The 19,936-nt window shown below is 38.9% G+C and overlaps 1 protein-coding gene across 2 annotated transcripts in view; it reads left to right on the forward strand.

Annotated features, from left to right (window-relative positions):
* The first annotated feature begins 47 nt into the window (after positions 1-47).
* The window catches only part of mastl (microtubule associated serine/threonine kinase-like), a 34,242-nt gene continuing 14,353 nt past the window's right edge, over positions 48-19,936 (forward strand). Inside the window, exons 1-8 of one of the 2 annotated variants that reach the window (XM_048615875.1) lie at positions 48-666; positions 2,976-3,113; positions 4,500-4,639; positions 9,262-9,350; positions 12,437-12,543; positions 16,111-16,252; positions 16,728-16,894; positions 17,640-19,007. In XM_048615875.1, the coding sequence (XP_048471832.1) occupies positions 496-666; positions 2,976-3,113; positions 4,500-4,639; positions 9,262-9,350; positions 12,437-12,543; positions 16,111-16,252; positions 16,728-16,894; positions 17,640-19,007 (2,322 nt within the window). In that variant the 5' untranslated portion in view covers positions 48-495. The remainder of the gene's footprint in view (positions 667-2,975; positions 3,114-4,499; positions 4,640-9,261; positions 9,351-12,436; positions 12,544-16,110; positions 16,253-16,727; positions 16,895-17,639; positions 19,008-19,936) is intronic. The other variant, XM_020531241.2, reaches the window with a different exon arrangement.

The following is a 19,936-nucleotide window of genomic DNA, read 5'->3' on the forward strand; positions in this document are numbered from 1 at the left end:
AGATTTTAAAAGTAAAGTCAGTTCGAAAGCTGGTACAATAGCAAAACAGAAAGAAGTAACTGTCATCATTCTCGGAATGAATTATCTCATCAATGTTAGAAACGGTTCAAATTTGTTAAATTGTCAAGACATCTATCAGGACAGAGCCGTTTGGCGAAGGACCTGAGCGGGCTATTTTGAAAACAGGAACGCGCGGGCTAATGGTGTCTGCGCTAGAGTGGCGCGGTGTGTGAATTCAGGGGGAGTATCGGCGCATTTTGAGCAGTGTGTGAGTTCAGGGGGAGTATCGGCGCATTTTGAGCAGTGTGTGAGTTCAGGGGGAGTATCGGCGCATTTTGAGCAGTGTGTGAGTTCAGGGGGAGTATCGGCGCATTTTGAGCAGTGTGTGGGTTAAGGGGGAATATTGGTGCAGTTTGAGCAGTGTGACGTCGTAGCAGTGCGGTCCGTTTCTTCGATTAAAATCAGGAGGAATGGTGTCTCGGTTCCACTTGGAAGATGGAAGTTCCGAATCCTGCTGCCTTGTACAGGGATGTGAAGGTCGTCAAGGTACCGGCTGCTCCCAGTATTGAAGATTTCACGATCATAAAACCCATCAGTCGCGGGGCTTTCGGTAAAGTTTACCTAGCTCGGAAAAAACACGATGAGAAGAAGCTTTACGCTGTCAAGGCAAGTATTGGACTCGATGGCCGGTTGGAGGGGAAATAGGCAATGCTTAAAATACTAAGTGTTAGCCATAATCACAAAATTTAAATAAAAATTAACAAACGATTCTCTTTGTTCAATTTGGTCAAGGATGCTTTTCTTGTGATATTTAATCATGTCCGGGCATGTTTTCTGGGCCTGGAACAGAAATGGATTGAGATGGGTCTAGGTTTTACTTAAATTCGCCAGAGGTTACAATTTGCTTAATTCCTCAGTTTGGAAGTGATGGCTAGTATTGTTGAGTGGCACTTACTTGACACTGACGCTCAGTTCCTGACCTCATTACAGTCTTGGTACAAGCTTGATCTAAGTGATGAGGTGAGAGTGATTACCTTTAACATCAGGTGTTTAACATCAGTATTTGATCAAATATGATATCAATGCACCCTAGCAAAACTGGAGTGAATGATAGGTGAAAGGGGTTGCTCTCTACCACTTGGCTTCATGCCTGTCACAAAGGATTATGGTTGTTAGAAGTCAATCATCTCATTCCCAATGCATTGCCGCAGGAATGCTGTGGGATTGTGTTGAGGTCTGCCCTTCATGTGCTTCATGACCTTCCCTTCTTCATAAGATCAGAAATGCAGGTGTGAAATCATCAGTGTACAATGCTCAGTTCCATTTGTGATCCTCAGATATTGAAGAACTCTTCATGTGTGGGAAGACCTGGCAACATTCAGGCATGAGTTGATAAGTGTTTGGCACTTGGGTGGCACAAATGTTACTTGCCAATTACCCATCTCTAACAAGTGAGAACCTGAGCATTGCCCCATGATTTTCAATGGCATTACCATTGCTGAATTCCTCATTTGGGATGCCATTGACCAGAAACTGAACTGTTGTAGTTATGTAAGTATCATGGTTACAGAGGAATTCAGAGGCTTGGATTTTGTGGTGACCAACTCCCCTCCTGATTCTTGAGACCCTGTCCACCAAGGCACAAGTCAGGAGTGTGATGGTTTACTCCCCACTTGCCTGGATGAGTATAGCTCCAACAGCATTTAAAAAAAAGTGCTTGACAAATAAAAGCAGCCATCTTGATTGTCACCCTATCTGCCACCTTAAAAGTAAATTACATACTCCATCATTGATGCATAGTGGCAGCAATGTGTATTATCTACTGATGTACAGCAGTAACTCGCCAAGACTCCATTGAAAGCACCTGCTAAACTTGTGATATCTACCACTTATAAGAGCGAGGGCAGCACACACATGGGAGTACCACCTGCAAGTTCCTTTCCCAGTCACTTGAAATCCTGACTTAGAACTATGTCACTATTCCTTCACTGTACTGGAACTCCCTTCCACATAGAATTGAGAGTATACTTAAATGACATGGTTTGCTGGACTTCGAGAAGGTGGCTCACCACTTTCTTAATGGTAATTCGGCATGAGCGGTAAAGGCTGGCCAAGCCAGATATGCCCATATCCTGTGAATGAATTTTTCAAAAAGGATTTCTGTGGAATTGTCCAAGATTTAACTTTGATGTACAAAATAAAACCAAACTTGTAACATGCATTAATTCTTTTCCTTTCAGTGACCTGTTGTAATTTACCTGAAAGGGGTTAAAATGTGATATTAGTCAAGGGAACGGGAATATTATTCCGGAGATGACAATAAATGATTTTATACTCTTGGCTGTAGAATAAGACTAATTCTACAAAATAGCAAAAGAATTAAAATTGCTAAATCTCAAGGTGACACTAAATCTCAAGGTGCCACTAAATGCTGATAATGCCACATTTAGAAATATCTCAATTTGAAAGAAATAAATTGTAAATGGAAGTCTTATACTTTCTGGTAACACAAGTCAATTAACATTTGTAAATGGGGAAAAGATGTAACATTTTTGGTGTGCAACCTTTTATAAATTGGTGAACTTTGTTATAAGTGTAAGTCAAATCTGATTGGTACATTCTCCATGGGAATACCTCTACCAGAGTCTACTTGCCAAACAACTAGCACTCTCCTCTCATACCATATAAACGGATGTTTTCCCCTCAGATTTAAATTCTTACATAATGTTCTGACATGCAAGATGAAAAGTTTCGATCAAAATATTTTTTTCCAGTAATACTCAATTCTCAAACAAAAATATTTTATGTGTGAAACAATTAAATATAAAATTGAATTGGAAACAAGTGTTGGTTGGCTTGATTTGAAATTTAGAGAATAAAATTCTACTTTTACAAGACTTGCATACAGAAATATTTCTATCCTAAATTAGAAATATTCATATTTTGTTCCGTCTCTTCCTGTCCCCTTATCTAAGGTTGTCAAGAAAGCTGATCTGGTACATAAAAACATGGTGCAGCAATTGCAAGCAGAGAGAGCTGCACTAGCTCTTAGTAAAAGCCCTTTCATTGTACATTTGTACTATTCGTTGCAGTCTGCCAGTAATGTTTACCTTGTAAGTATATGCTTTGTTTTTGTCAGGTGCATTTAATCGTGAGAAATAACTGCTGTGTTATAAGTGCTTAAAGAAGGTTTTTTTTTAAATATAACTGCAGTTTTTTTTTTTTACTATAACTGTATGGTGCTATTAACTTCAATAAGTGGACCAAGTTACTTCGCAAACATGTGAAGATGAAGTGGACAGTTGAAATGAAAAAGGACTAATTAGGAAGGTTGACTCTGTACTTCCTCAGAGTGTTGACTTTTTAAGAAAGGTCTCAAAGGAAGACGGGAAGAGAAGAGGTTAATTAAGGGAGTTCCAGAGAGTTAGACCCTAGGTGCTGGAAGTATGGCTGCTAATGGTGAGTGAAGGGAATATAGGTATTCAAAACAGACTAGATTCAGAGAATCAAGATTGATGTTGTCTTGGTAGTAGCAGGAGTGAAACCCTTGGAATTTTTTGCAGATGTGCATTTAGGCTTTTGGGGAAGGGACTAATGAAATAGAATATATTGGCTGATGTAATCTTTATTTTTATAAAGATCTGCACAGTTGCTAGACATGGAACTGCTTTACTTTATGCTACTAAAGATAAATACAAGATGCAACAGAACAACACACAAGGCAAGGGAATATGTGGTGAACTGTAAGACCCTGGGTAGCACCAAAGATCAGACAGACCTTGGTGTGTCATTTAAGATATCAGGACAGGTGGATAAAGTGGTTAAGAAGGTATGTGGTAAAACTGCCTTCATTAGTTGAGGCATAGATTTTAAGAGCAGGAGGGTAATGTTAGAACTGTATGTAACGTTTAGCCCACAGCTAGAGTATTGTGTGCGGTTTTAGAATCTACATGAAAGGAGGATAGTTGTAGCACTGGAGAGGGTGCAGAGGAGTTTTCCAGGGTGTTGCCTGGACTGGAGAGTTTATGAAGAGAGTTTGGATTGATTCTAGCTGTTTTCCTTTGAGCAGGGGCATAATGGAAATGCATAAAATTATGAGGGTGCATAGATAGGGTAGACAGGAAGAAAGTTTTCCCCTTGATGGAGGGATCAGTGACCAGGGGTCATGGATTTAAGGTAAGGGCAAAAGGTTTAGAGGAGATGTGGGGGAAAACTTCTTCACCCAGAGGTTGTTGGGAATCTGGAACTAACTGCCTATGAGGCAGAAACCCTCTTAACATTTAAGTTTTTAGATATGCACTTGCGATGCCAAGTCATACGAGGCTACAGGCCAAGTGCTGGTAAATGGAATTATAATAGCTAGATAGTTGGTTTTGACTGGTGAAGATATGCTGAGCCAAAGGACCTTTTTTCTTTGTTATAGATCTCTGTGACTCTATTACTTTCTGACTAGCTTCGTAGGCAAAGACAAAATAGACCTATCCTTTTCTTTCCCTCAGGTGATGGAATATCTTATTGGTGGGGATGTGAAGTCTCTGCTTCATATTTATGGCTATTTTGATGAAGACATGGCCGTAAAGTACATCTCCGAGGTTGCTGTTGCTTTGGATTATTTGCACAGACATGGTATTATTCATAGGTACAGTAACACTGAAGTAACACTTATCACGTGTAATTATACATAGTCATTGACTTGTCTTATTTATTTCATTGTGCCTAATTTTATTTCAAACACTGTTGTCCTTGAATACGGTTGCACGTGGTTTAAATTACCTCCAGTATTTTGTCCAGTTATGGACTTTCTTTAACCCTGAGCCAAGCTAATGAATGCTGTTATGGTAAATAATTATGAAAGACAGTGTAGTAATGTCAGGTCTGTGTTCCAGGTTCAACTCCCACTTAGGACTTGAACCCAAAAATCTAGGCTACACTCCAGCACAATGAGATAGTATTAAATTGTCAGAGACGTTCTGTTTTGAATGAATTATTAAAAAGAAGTTCCATCTATCTCCTCGAGTGGATGTGGAGCTATTGTAAGGAAGAGCAAGCAAGTTCTCTGGTGTTTCCTAGAGCCAAGATTTATCCTTCAGTCAACTTCATAAAATAATAGACTGTCCAGTTATTATCACATTTTTGTTAGATGGAACTTGGTGCGCACATATTGCCTGCTGTGTCTTCTACGTTGACACAGTGATGGTCCTTCAAAAAGCACTGGCAGGTGCTTTGAGATGTCCAGAGTTCATGGCAAGCACTACATAAATGGAATCATTTTCTGCTCTTTTTATCCAAACACCTTGTTTTGCTCTAGCAGCCACTGATTGTTGAGAGAAGGTGGAAAGTCAACTGTCTTTTCCCCTTTGTTTATTAATACAAACATCTTGAGCCACAATGTAGTACCCTTTATAACCTTCAGTTCAATTCTTTAAAAACCTCTCTAAATTTAACCATGTCTTGTCCTGCAATTCCTCTCCTTTGCCCCTTTCTGTCCACATTGATATCTTGTGCACCCTGATTCCTTCAGTCCACTGTTGGCTGCCGCATCATTTAATTACTTCCCTAAAGCCTTATAACTTTCTCCTTTTAAGACCCTATAGTCAATCCTACCTTCCTTTGTCTTATTTGACTTGACGTCCTTTTTCCTTTGATTATGTCTGGATGGAGTGCCATGATGTTTATTTCTGTATTTGAACATGCTGTATTATACAAGTAGTTGTAATATGCCAAGACATCAGGGGTAAAACTGTTGATGCACACAATATTGTAGATACTTCTGTTTAAAATAAACCATGCATGACAATATTTGTTATACAAATGTCAGTTATCTGTGTCTTCAATTTGCTGCTAACTGGTGATTTATACTTTTTCCTAACTGAAGTATGAAACTGGATATCTGTTCCATTGAGTAGAATATTTAGTTGTTTTCCTGTGTCCTATCCTCTGCTGAAGTGTAGATCTGAAGATGCCAGGTGCCTGACCTCTGAGCTTTCATCAAGTATGTTTATGCTCTCTTGAATTAGAAGCAGCAACGTGCCACTTGGCTCTTTGAGCCTGCTCTGCAATTCAGTACATTCATGACTGATCTAAACTCCAGCAATTACAAGCCCAGCCTCTCCAAGCTTTCCTCATAAGACAAAACTGCACTCCCGCCTCCGATCCAGGTATTAGCCTAGTAAACTGCCTTTGAACTGTTGCCATTACAGTTGCATCTTTCCTTAAATCTGTTCTCACTAATACCCTGTATAATCAAAACCTCCTACATTAATATTCGTTTCCCCTCAGATTAAATGATAACATTCTATTAGCTTTCCTAATTACTTGCTGCACCTACATACTAATTTTTTTTGATTCGTGCACGAGGCAGATCTGTCTATATCTTCGAGCTCTGCCATTTCTCACCATTTAGACAGCACTGTTGACTTTCATCTTCTCTGTTTGATTTACCACATCTTGGTTCAAACACAGACAAAAGGGTTGAATTCCAAGGTGAGCTGAGAGTAATTGGACTTGACGTCAACGCACATTTGACCACTTATGGTATCAAAAAGCAAAACGGGAATCGAGGGGAATGGGAGGGGGGAACTGTCCGTTAGTTGGAGTTGGAATCATACCGCATGGAAACAGACCCTTCAGTCCAACTCATATCTGGTCGGCAAGGATCAGTGTGACCTAGTCCCATTTGGCCCATATCCCTTTGAACCCTTCCTATTCATATACCCATCCAGATGCCTTTGAAATGTTGTAATTGCACCAGCCTCCTCCACTTCCTCTAGCAGCTCAGTCCACACACGCACCACTCTCTGTGGGGGGAAAAAGCTGCCCCTTAGGTCCTTTTAAATCTCCTCCCCCTTATCTTAAACGTGTCCTCAGGTGGCTCCCCCACCCTATGAAAAAGACCTTGGAATTCAACCCTTTTGTCTGTGTTTGAACCAAGGTGTCGTAAATCAAACAGATTTCACCAAATCCAAGCCCCTCATGATTTTATAAACCTCTATAAGGTCTCTCCTCAGCCTCCGATCAGTAGCGAAAAAAGCCCCAGCCTAATCAGCCTCTCCCTATAACTCAAACCCTCCAGTCCTGGCAACATTCTTGTATATTGTTTCTGCACCCTCTCAAGTTTAACAACATCCTTCCTGTGGAAGGCCAACCAGAATTGTACATGGTATTCTATTGGCCTCACCAATATCCTGTACAGCCTCAACATGACGTCCCAACTCCTATACTCAATGTTCTAACCAATAAAGGCAAGTGTGCCAAATGCCACCAAGTCTACCAGCGACCCTCCTTTCAAGGAACAATGTACCTTCACCCCTTGGTCTCTTTGGTTGGCACCACTCCCTATGTTTCTAACATAAAGTGTATATGTCCTGCCTGGTTTGCCTTACCGAAATGTAACACATCTCGTTTATCTGCCACGCCTCAGTCTACTGGCCCATTTGATCAAGGTTCCATTGTACTCTGAGGTAAACTTCTTCACTGTCCACTAAAGCATCTACTTTGTTGTCATCTGCAAACTTATTAACCATACATTCTATATTCACATTCAAATCACTTATATAAATGATGAAAAGCACTAATTATTGTGGTGTAAACACTGCTGGTTTCAGGCCTCCAGTCTGAAAACCAACTCTATCACCACCCTCTGTCTCCTACCTTCAAGCCAATTATCCAGTTGGCTTGCTCCCCCTGGATCCCATGTGATATAAGCTAACTAACTAGTCTATCATGCGGAGTCATGTCGAATACTTTGCTCAAGTCCATATGGACAGTGACGAAGACAATGTTCTTTATCACATCTTCAAAAAAACTCAATCAAGTTAGTGACACACAAGTTTCTATGCACAAAGCCATGTTGACTACCCCTAATCAGTCCTTGCCTTTCCAAATGCATGTAAATCCTGTCCCTCAGAATCCTCTCCAACAACTTGCCCATCAATGAGGTAAGGCTCACCGAGTCTGTAGTTCCCTGGCTTTTTCTTAATGCCTTTCTTAAGTAATGGCACCACATTAGCGAACCTCCAGTTTTTGGCACCTCACCCATGGATGTTGCTGATGCAAATATCTCAGCAAGGGGCCCAGTAATCTCTTCCCTAGCTTCCCCACAAAGTTCTGGGAAACACCTGATCAGGTCCAGGGGGTTTATCGTATCTTTTTGCATTTTAAGACATCTAGGACCTCCTCTTCTGTAAGACATCTTACAGAAGTCTTTTCAAGACATCACTTTTTATTTCCCCAAGTTCCCAAGCTCCCATGCCCTTCTTCACAGTAAATACTGATGTGAAATATTCTTTAATATCTCACAAGTCATTAATTTATTGAGGTTCTACTTCTTAATTTGCTGCCTAGTTCCTCATTGTTTATGCTGGACCTCTGCTTGTCCTGTCATTTGTGCCTCTGTGGATTATAAAGAATGGATCTTCCACCTGTCACTGTAAGTTCCTTTCTAACCCTAAGCAGATGTCCTGAACCTTGGCAATAGACAGGCAGGCAGCGCAGCCTTCAGGACTTTTGCATTTTACGGTAGAAAACAGTGTCAATCCCCTTACTATACTGTCCCCTATCATCGCAGTATTCTTTTTAGATGGTTAGCATTGGCAAGTTATAATCATGATTTTGGAGGTTGGAGTGTGTGGGTAGCCTTGTATTAGTCAGTGTGGGGTGAGAGTGAGGGCAGTGGGTGGGCATCACAGTTGTTACCAACATGGTCCTCAACAAATGGGGTTTCTGTAGAGTAATATGGATTGGAACTGCTTAACCAGCCTCATGAAGTCAACTGTTGTCATAGCTTAAATCTCCCAGAACTATGCATAGCTGGACATAGCATAACAGAATATTAACATTCCATAACTGCAAAAAATATTGCCAATACAGGAAAATTCAGTAATCTCGAGGGGCTACATAATCACCTACTGCACTTATGCATGTTTGTCTGATTTTGGTGCTCACCAATTGGGAAGAAACTTGCTGTTGATACTCAATGCTTTTTTTGTTTGTTGTTGGACTGGGTGTGTGAAGAGAAAAGTAAAGGTGATTAGGTGCAAATCCTGACCAAACCTCCATCCACCAAGACAAGATATGGTATCTCAGTTAAGATCAGTAACAATGGAGGATAAAAATTAGGAGATTTATGGCTCATCACCACACATGATATACTTCTAGCATAGTTCCTTGGCACAGCATAGAAAGATGATAAAGGTGACTGTAAGGAGTCATTTTTACCTCTTCTTTTGAATTATAACACAACTTGACTTTTCTTTTTTTAAGAGATCTGAAGCCGGACAACATGTTGATTTCAAACCAGGGCCACATCAAATTAACTGACTTTGGCCTCTCCAGAGTTACTCTGAACAGAGGTAGGAACAAATGGACTGTTGTAAAATGTTGTATAATTTAAATCTAGTACTTTACTAAGAAACAAATGGGACTGTCCTGTACAAGCATACAAGTTAGGAGCAAGAGTAGAACATTCAGCCAAATGTGCCTGCTCCACCATATGATAGGTGTATGACTAATCTGATTGTAACTTCAACTCTGCCTTCTTGCGTAGTCCTTATATCCTTTCACTGCCTTGTTAATCAAGAAGCTATCCCACTCATTCTTAAGAATATTCAATGATCCTGCCCTCCACTGGTCTCTGGGGGAAAAAAGTTACAGAAACCCTGTGAAAGAAAAAAAATTCTAATCTCTCTCAAGTGGGGGACCCCTTATTTTGAAACTCTGCCCCCTCATTTTAGTTTCTCCCACAAAGGGAAGCATCCTCTCGGCATCCAACCTATCAGATCCTCTCAGGATCTTGTGTTTTAGCAGGGTCATCTTCTCATTCTTGTAAAATCCAATTTATACAGGCCCAACTTACTTAACTTTTTGCTCAAACCCTAAAACCTCACCCTTGTGCAAATCCCTAGAATCAGTTAGTTGAATCTTCTCAACTGCTTGTAATGTAATTCTTCCTTTAATAAGTCGACCAAACTTCACTGTACTCCACATGTTGTCTTCGTAATGTTCAGTACTATGTTAGTAAAATTTCCCACCTTTACATCCATTTCCCTTGCAATAAGTGTCAATATTTGCCTTCCCAATCACTTGCTGTGCCTGCATATTAGTATTTTGTGATTCATGTACCAGGATAGATCCCTCAACTCTGCAGTATTCTTCAATCTCTCTCTATTTAAATAATGAGTTGCTGTTCTTTTCTTTGTATCAAAGTGGGTAGATCACATTTTCCCACATAGTTTTCTGTTTGCCATGTCTTTGCCCACTCATTTAACCCACCTATAATCATTTTTGCATACTGTGTTCTCTTCACCAATTGCTTGCCTGACTATCTCCATGTCATTGGAAAATTTAACAACCGTATGGTCAGTCCCTTTATCCAAGTCGTGTATTAATATAAATTGAAAATGTTGATGATTCGGCACTAATCTATTTCTGGCACGCCACTTGTTCTATTTTGCCAACCTGAAAATGTCTTATCTACATTATGTTTTCTATTAGATACCCAATCTTCTATCCTTGATATGTTATCCCTATCCATGAGCCCTTATCTTGTGTAGTTACCTTTGATGTCACATGCCATCTATAGGTTCCCCTTTGTTCACGTTGCCTGTTAGTACTTGAAATAAAACTAATACATTTGTCAAAAATGTCACAAAAGCATGTTGAGTCTGCCTGATTACATTGAGATTTTCTAAGGGCCTGCGATAACTTCTAACAGATTCCAGAATTTTCCCTACAACAGATTTGGCTAACTGACTTATTGTTTCCTGCTGTCTCCTTTTGTTAAATAGAAGATTCACAGTTGTTATTTTCCAATCTGATGGGATTTTTTCAGAATCTAGGGAATTTTGGAAAATTAAATCCAATGTCTACTATCTCAGCAGCCTTTTTTTATAAAGATAATAGGATGCTGTCCCGTCAGAACCTGGAGGCTTGTCAGCCATTAGTTTTTGAAGCACCCTTTTCCTAATTTTTTTTTTAAAGCTGTTCCCTCCCTTCTACTACTTGATGTACATTAATTTTTGGCATGTTATTTATTTCTTCTGCAATGGAGACAGACTGAAAATACCCTTTCAATTCATCTGCAATTTCCTTATTTTCTACTACTGGCTCTCTCATCCCTTTCTAGAGGACCAATTTAGGTTTTTTAAACTCTCCCTTTTAAATACTTGTAGAAACTCTTTGTTAATATTACTATCTAATCCTATTTAACTATTTTGCTGCAATGCATTGTGAAGATGGTGTTTATTTTTATGTAGTTTTGATTGCAGACTTAAATGAGGAACATAGGAGTAGGAGTAGGAGTTGGTCATTCAGTCCTGTGTATGTGTTATACCATTCAATCACATCGTGGCTGATCTGCAGTCTAACTTACCCCATCCTTAATTATAGACTTCCACAATTTTCCTACCACAGATGTTAGGCTTACTGGTCTGTAATTCCCTGATTTTCCTCTTTCGCCTTTTTTAAAAAGCGGTGTGACATGAGAAAAGAAATGTTTTAAAAAAAATGGTTTGGTTAAGGGTTACTGCATTTTGTTTTAAACAAGTAACCTGACGCTCATTGTGAGCACTGTTTATACAGCTATTGGTTCCAGCAATATTAGGAGAAAGTGCAGATGACCTGGAATCAAGGGTGGTAAACCTATGGAGATTTATCTGGCAACAAATAGCTGATTGATTGGCTGTGTACTAGTGACCAGTTATCAATGACCAAGGTCTTCTGCCTTCCAACAACTATGTGATTGGTTCTCCAGTAGCTAAAGAGCTTGGGGTTGTGAACAATATACGGAGAAACCAACCAATCTCCACCTGTTTAGGATCTCTTATCTCTGCAGTAAAAGCTGCTTCATGCCTGATGAAAACCAGTTTATTTTTTCTTCAGTTGTTGTAAGCTGGGACAAGTAATTAATAAGTCAGAGACCTTTTTATAATTGAGTCAGCCACTCTGAACTTCCTGCAACTCATTGAAAGCATCTGGAGAAGGAAGACTGCATTCTGATCAGAATGCAGAGCCATCTCAACAGATGCTGTGAAAATGCTTTTCCAGTTTTACCCTCGACCCATAACATTTTTTTTTGCCTATGCTTGTAAGGCAGATTTTAAGGGGATTATAGTGTTAACCAATAGAATTATATGCTGATTAATCAAAATTATTTACCTGTAGCTAGTGTTTATTCACTTGCAGTTAGTAGTAAATTCTTTTGAGTATAGAAGCCTGGTCTGTGGTCTCTGTCAACCTCAGTCTGGATATCAGGTAAATTGCAAAATTTTGCATTTTAAATATTTAACTTCTATGATGGTTCCCAGAATAGCAGAACTTGATTTTCAGCACAATATCCCTGAGGCTTTACTGCGTAATTTTAAATTTAAATTTAAAAAAATCTAACTTTCATACTCCAATTAAGGCTATTTTGATCTCTACTCTTTGTTTTTGTCTCAAGAGATAAACATAATGGATATTCTCAACACACCATCCATGATTAATCCAAAACTGGATTACTATCGTACTCCAGGCCAGATCTTGTCTCTCATCAGTTCTTTGAGCTTTGTAAGTACTGATTCTGCCATGAGTACTGTAAGAGATGTTGATTCTTATTTCAATTGTAACATTCCAATATATGATCTTTTATAAAAGTTCAGAGAACCAGTTGCCATTTTTTTTAGTTCTGATTCTTGCTAGCAGATTATATTTTAACAGTCTTCTCTATAGTAATGAAGGCACAAAATATTAGGAAATACATAGTCAACATCTGACCAGAATAACGGTTAAGATTTGGTGAAGTAAAACTGTATTGGAACACTCTAAACTGCTGCTTACCTTGTTATTTTTTTCAAATTAGCATGTGACACTGTGGAATAAAACACCTGCAGTAATATTGTCAACTCTGCACTTTCAGTATTATGGGATGTGAAAGCACTTTTCTTTTCAGATTTTATAATAGTGCAATGCTGAAGGAGTATTTTGTCAAAATCCAATATTAGACTGCACTGTCATTCTGTCATTGGTTGGAAGGTGCTCTAGTCAAAATTTATAACTTAACCAACATCAATAAAATTGCCTTTTCATTGTCACGTTGGTGTTTCTGAAATCTCATCGTGTGTGCAATGCCACTATGTTTTCTTCAATTCTAACAGTGATCTAACAGAAAACCAGTATTTTCCAAATGCTTAATTGTCTGAAATACCCTGGGAGGTTCTGAAGAAATCAAATGTAGATGCATATTTGCTTGTTGTTTCCATGTGTTAAACTTAGCAGAATTATAATTAAATTCTGAACTAAAATAAGATTGTGTGCAGTTGTCAGCCTCAAAAATCAAAAATACTACAGATGCTGGATATCTGATATATCTGGAAATAACTGGAGACAGTTCCAAAAAAAAAGTCAATTGGTCTTGAAATGCTAACTCGGTTTCTCCACAGATGCTGCCAGATCTGCTGAGTTTCTCCAGCACTTTTTTTAGGGTTTGCCCATTTTAATAGTTTAATGTGTTGTAAACATTCTGAACATCTAACATTTCCTGTCCTTAAATGTCTTATTGTTTTTGCCACTCTTCAGTCACATTGCTCATCTTTCATTGTTGCTAAACATGTAATAAATAAACCCAGATTTTCTCTTGTAACGGAGTAGCCTGGCCATGTGTTAGAGTCAATCTCTGATCACCATCAACTCCAGCATGCCACCACAAACAACTCCTGTTTATCATGAAGCACGTGTTTACTAATGCCAAGTTAATCCAACACATGCAAGTTGCGTTGGCCCAATGTTTTACATATGGATTTTCCTTCGATTTCCACTTGTTTGCTGCTGTCTTGCTGACTTTTATCCATTCCAAACTATAACTGAGCAGTCATCTAGTCTTGTCACTTGCAAGTCCTTGCAACTGTCTTCTTTGATACTTCTGTATGATTACATCATGTATTCTTCCTCTCACACTCCCTCCCATTTCATTTCCTTCTCTTGAGCATTCACCTTTACTTCAACTCAACCTTCATAGCCATAAACCCCTCATGTTTTTGCATTCACCCTAAACTTTCACCACTTAACTGTTCAACCTAAGCTCCTACAGAACTGTAATTTGTTAAGTATAATTTGTCTGCCTGGCTTAGTGAGTAGCAGTTTGTCTCTTTAGTCATAGGATTTATGGTTCAAGTTCCGTTCCAACACAAAAATTAAGGCCTGTACTCTTATTGAAGTATTCTGGGTGTTTGCCAGTTTGATGAATCTATAGAACTATTTGAAGATCGGAACCAAGAGTGGAATATGTTGGGGGACAAGGAAACATTTAAATTTGAGGTTGGAAGTGGTGCTTAATTGCAGGACTGTTTGTAGAGAAACTAAGGTATTTGATGGAAAATGTGACATTTTATGTAGTTGAGAGTGTTTTATTAAATGACATGAAATTGTAAGTTTATAGAAGCTAAACTCCAAGATGTGATGACGAGCCTATAAACAGCTCAAATTGAGTGCTCTGTATCTGTCTTAAAAGGAAGACCACTTATTCCAGAACTATGTCACTTGGTTTTAGTTACCACCATGCCTAAAGATGAAATGTCCTCCCGGTTGGCACCTATCCACTCACCTATTCTATATTAAAATAAGATACTATCATTCTTCTAAACTCAAATGGTATAGGCCTAACCTATGTATACATGTTTTTATGTGTTACAAGACCATCTTCCCATCCTGCTTCATTTCACCTCATCATAATTTTGTTCTGTGAAGGAAAAGAGGTTGAAGAGAAATGCAAACAAGATGAGTAATTGTAATTTAGACTTTTATTCTGGATAAATACTGACCTTGACAAGTTGGGCAGAATTAACTATTTCCATATTGTAACTTCTATATCTGTTTCCTGTCACGCCATTCACCTTCAGTGTTCAATTAGTGTTATAGATTCATATAGCACAGAAACAGATTGTTCGGTCCAACTCATCCATGCTGACTGAGTTTCCCAAACCAAACTAGTCCCATTTGCCTGTCTTTGGCCCATATTGCTCCAAACCTTTCCTATTCATGTACTAATCCAGATGTTCTACTAAATGTTGTGACTGTCCCTGCATCTGCCACTTCCTCTGGCAGTTCATTCCATGTGTGAACCACTCTCTGTGTGGAAAAAGTTGCCCCTTGGGTCTCTCTTAAATCTTTCTCCTCTCACCCTAAAAATATGCCTCCTCGCTTTGAATTCCCCACCTATTTTTGCTATTGACTTTATCTATGCCCTTGATAATTTTCTAAAACTCAATAAGGCCATCCTTCAACCTCATACATTCCAGTGAAAAAAGTCCCAGCCTATCCAGCCTCTCCTTGTAACTTAAACCCTCAGTCCTGGCAACATCCTTGTAAATCTCTTCTGAACCCTCTTCAATTTAATAACATCCTTCCTATAGCAGGGCAGTCAGAACGGTACACAGTACTCTAAAATTGGCCTCACCAACTCCTGTACAACCTTGATGTAACATCCCAACTCCTATACTCAATGGTCTGAGCAATGAAGGCAAGTTTACTCTGTTTGAATATAAAAAAAATTCCATGGCACATGTGCATCACTGGCAAGTCCAGCATTTGTTCCCGATCTCTAATTGCCCCCAAACTTAGTAGCTTGCTGGACCGTTTCAGAAGGCAGTTAAGAGTCAATCATGTTGCTGGAAGTCTGGGGTCTCATGTCAGCTAGATCAGGCAAGGATAGCAGATTTCCATAGAGAACATTAGCAAACCAAATGGGTTTTTATGGCATTCAGCATTCAACTTCAGATTCTCTTTAATCAAATTTAAATTCCACCAGCTATTGTGATGATACTTTAACCCATACCATCGTAGTATTAGCATTTGGACAAATGATGACTGTATTGCATCTACTGATTTAGTGTTTGTTTGCAAATATTTGTGACTACTTGTTATAAAATAACAGTAAATTTTGACTGATTTCGTTGAATTGTGACCTCCAAGAGCTGCTGTGAAACAACCCATGTTAATGTAAAAAATGATGTTACTGTTTTAAGTTGCCTCTTGATGATATTGTTTATTCCTGCAAAAAGTTAAGAACATAAGCTCTAAAACCTTCAGATTTTCCCTTTGTACAGTTAAGTGCTTATGCATGTCTGACTTTCTATTTAGAACACAGTAGGAGGAAAGACAAAAGATGCATCACCAATATTGAGTCCCATGATGCGAAACAACATCAGTCTCTCCCTTGGATCACTTTGTTCTCCTCTACCTCAGAGTGCCAAAGCATGTGACAAAGAGCTTAAGACAAAAGGTGTGACTAATGCAAATTAGTATGGAATATCATTTATACATGCATTTACAATGAAACAATAAATAGTTTCCTAACCCCAGATAAATGTTCCGTTTTAGGAGTATATAGTCAGTAGTTCTTTGTCAGATGATGACTGTAAATTCCTGACTGAAAACCAGATGTTGTACTTCATCAGTAAGTGAGTAGGTCTGTAGATGACTGCTAGCAATATATATCTCGAGGATAGCTTTCTAGCTTTGCTACAGTGAGCTGTATGTGAAGCCTAGTATTTTTTCTGAGAAAGGAAGAGTAATAAACTGCACCCATTTGCAATTAAAATAAATGTGAAGTTCCAATTCTTTGCAACTGTAATACTTATTAACTTGTCATCTCGTAATGGTTCTGACTGTTTTTAGTTGCATACACTTAAAGTATATGCAATATATTACACTTTATTTCTCCACTGATTTGTAAATTTTATATTTTCCTTCAATAGATGCTGACAGCTCATCTTGCAGTCCTTGCATGCCAGTTAGGTATTTGACACCAGACTTTATCCAGTCAAGTAAAAGGTTTGGATCATCAACTGCCAGCAGTCAATCCCACTTGTTACCCTCCAGCACAGAATCAGGGTGTTTAAAAAGCCCATTGTGGGAGAAGGAGGTTAGTTTTGTTAACTCCTGTTATTTGTAATTAAATTTTCAGTGTTTTCCAGAACATGCAAGCGTTGTTGAATATAAGGTGGTTATTGAAGTTCAGTCCCTCATTGTATCATAATTAGTTTGCCTTAAGGAACACCTTGTGCATCTCAGTTTTGTGATTGAGACAAACTGTAGTTGTCCCTCAGTTTAGAAACAAAAGCAGGCAATTCATTCATAGAATCTCTACGGTGCAGAAAGTGTTAGTTTGGCCCATCAAATCTATATCGACCCTCTGAAAAGCATCCCACATGGGGTTTTTATCATGGCTAACCCATCTAACCTGCACATCCCTGGATACTATGGGGCAATTTTAGCATGGCCAATCCACCTAACCTGCATATCTTTGAACTGTGGGAGGAAACCAGAGCACCAGTTATTTGCGGTGAGTGTGATTGCTTTATCTATGCTATTCTAAGTATATTTTGGGATACCAAATAATACTGTAACAGCATAGGAAAGCTGTTTTATGCAAATGTGCTCAGAATATCATTTGATATTTGATCATGGGTGCAATGTGGATATCTTAAGTGAATCAGTGCTTAGTGAGAGGATATTTTGAATCAGACTTATGAAAATTATATGGAGTTTGAGTTAAACCAAAATTTACATTGGTTTACAGTGTCAGTTAGCTAATTTGATTACTGGATGTGTTGATGTTTTACAGGTCACTTTGGTTTACATTGGATTTTTTTTTATGATCTCTGCAGGGCACAGAAGCTGTACAGCTTGTTGCTGGAGTGATGAAAACTGGGACAGCTGTTACAGGGAACTCAACTGGAAAGAATGGAGATAATAAAGAAAATGTGAGGATTGCTATTTCTCCAGCTCAGAATGAAACCAGTCCAGAAAATGGGTTCAGTGGAATTTCTGGATGCAATCAGATTCGGGCCACCCCCCTCAACAATGTACTGGCAAAGGGCCTTGTCAAAAAATGTCTTTACAAAAATGTGCGAAGGAAAGAAGAGAAATTTACTTCATCTACAGCTGAGGTGACCAAAGGTGTAGTCAATACACGTCATATACCTAGCCCTTCACCTCCTTGGAGGAATAAAGTAGTGGAAAATTCTGTAAATTTCAACCAAGGTCTATGTCAGACCATCACAGAAGAGACAGTTGTTTCTGAAAATCTACATCTTGCAGCCTGCCTAAGGGACGCTTCACCCACTGTTAGCCAAGAGTATCATGGCCATAGATTTCAAGAGGAAAGTAGAGATCAGCAAAATAAGTCAAAAAGAACCTTTGATCAGGTGGATCAGAGTCCATTTTCAATCAGCTCTCGTCGGAAGAAATCTAATGCTGAGTATAAACGTGGATGTGAAATACCAGAATTCCAGCCAGTTGCTCACACTGGTTTAACCAGGGAAATACGGGCACTAGAATTGGATTCTACAGCATCTAACTGCAAAATTCCTGGTGTAACTAATGGGGACTTTGGAGAGAACATCAGTATACCCGAAAGAATATCTGAGGTTACACCTGTCGCTTCTTTAGCGAAGAACCTGTTGAGTGAACTGGATGAACAATGTGAAAAGGAGGATTGTGGAGATGACTGTAACTGTAGTTTTCAGACTGATGAGAATGACAGGAGTCCAAAGAGAAGCTTGAGTATGTATTCGTCCTCTTCAACTCAGGATGTATCTTGCACAGAAAGTCATTTTGAGAAAGCATTAGACACAAGTTTTAAAGACACTTCATTTGAGGAGCTCGCAGCTAAGGACCATGTGTCTCCGCAGTCTTGCCTCCTGGATAAAATGTTGCCTTTTCCTCAATGTATGGCTCCAAAGCATCGGCTTATAAATGCTGATAGGAGCCATCATGTGGGTCATTCAGCGGACGGTGGCAACAACCTTCAGCCATCATTCCTGGTCAATCCTTTGACTTCATACCAGAAAAAGCCTATTGTAGGATTTCGAAGTTATTATAGTCCAATATGTGAATCTGATTTGTCCATACAATCTAGGATGAGCGTGGATTCTGTAGAGAAGATGGATACATCCCTTTGTATAGGGAGCTACCCACGAGCTGCAACACCTTTACCAAGAGCCCAACCATACAGAGTGACGGGCTCATTTCAGGTAATTTATCTTTTGATATTATTTGTACTGCTGTAACTTATACATTGAAGGCCTGTTTGAGGTTATGTTTAAACAAATTACAGTAAAATAATGATACTGTATAAAGAGCAATTCTTTTTGAACTAAGTTTGTTTTTATTCTTAAAATGTTTCAATTTCTCTTGGATTACTTCACACTGATGTGGAGAGAAATAAACTGGAAATTGGATAGAATTAGCATTACAGGAAGAAGCCATTTAACCCAACTGGATAGTGTTCATGTTCAATGTTACATATCTCTCTTTATCGGCATATCATGTCAAGTGTCTCTTGAGTTGGAGAGGAAACTATCAGAGCTCCTACAGTATGCTTGTGGGATGGGAGCCCAGGTGGCCTATTTTCTCAGCTATTAATCCAATCTTGGAATAAATAAAAGGTGCTCCACCTCTTGCACACCTATCCAGCAAAAATATATTTCGTTAGCTAACAGATGCATAACATGTACATGCATGGTAAGACATAACTATACAGTACAGGTACTATGAAGTCAATGTATTCTTTGCTAACTTTGCAGTTTCAATAATAATTTGCCTGAGTATGTAAAGGAGAGCTATACGATTATATAAAGCCTTTGGATGAGATCTGTACTCGCGCTCTTTCAAGTTAGCATTTATTGTACTTGTAATATGTTCTACTTGCTAGTACTTGGCTCATGTTATATTGGCAAATTTAGTCCTGCGAAATACTTTTCGAGAAAATTGCACAGAATTGCTACACTGTGAAATGAAACCTAGTTACACTTTTGGCACTTTTGTTGTATAAAGTTTTTGACAAGATTTGTAGTTTGGATTGTGGATGAGGTTGTAGACTTGCGCGCTGAGCTGGTGTATTTGTTTGCAGACGCTTTGTCACCCTGCCAGGTGACATTGTCAGTGTGCTTCCTGCGTAGCA

Source organism: Rhincodon typus, chromosome 2, assembly GCF_021869965.1.
Source record: "Rhincodon typus isolate 14 chromosome 2, sRhiTyp1.1, whole genome shotgun sequence".
NCBI classification, from domain to species: domain Eukaryota; kingdom Metazoa; phylum Chordata; class Chondrichthyes; order Orectolobiformes; family Rhincodontidae; genus Rhincodon; species Rhincodon typus.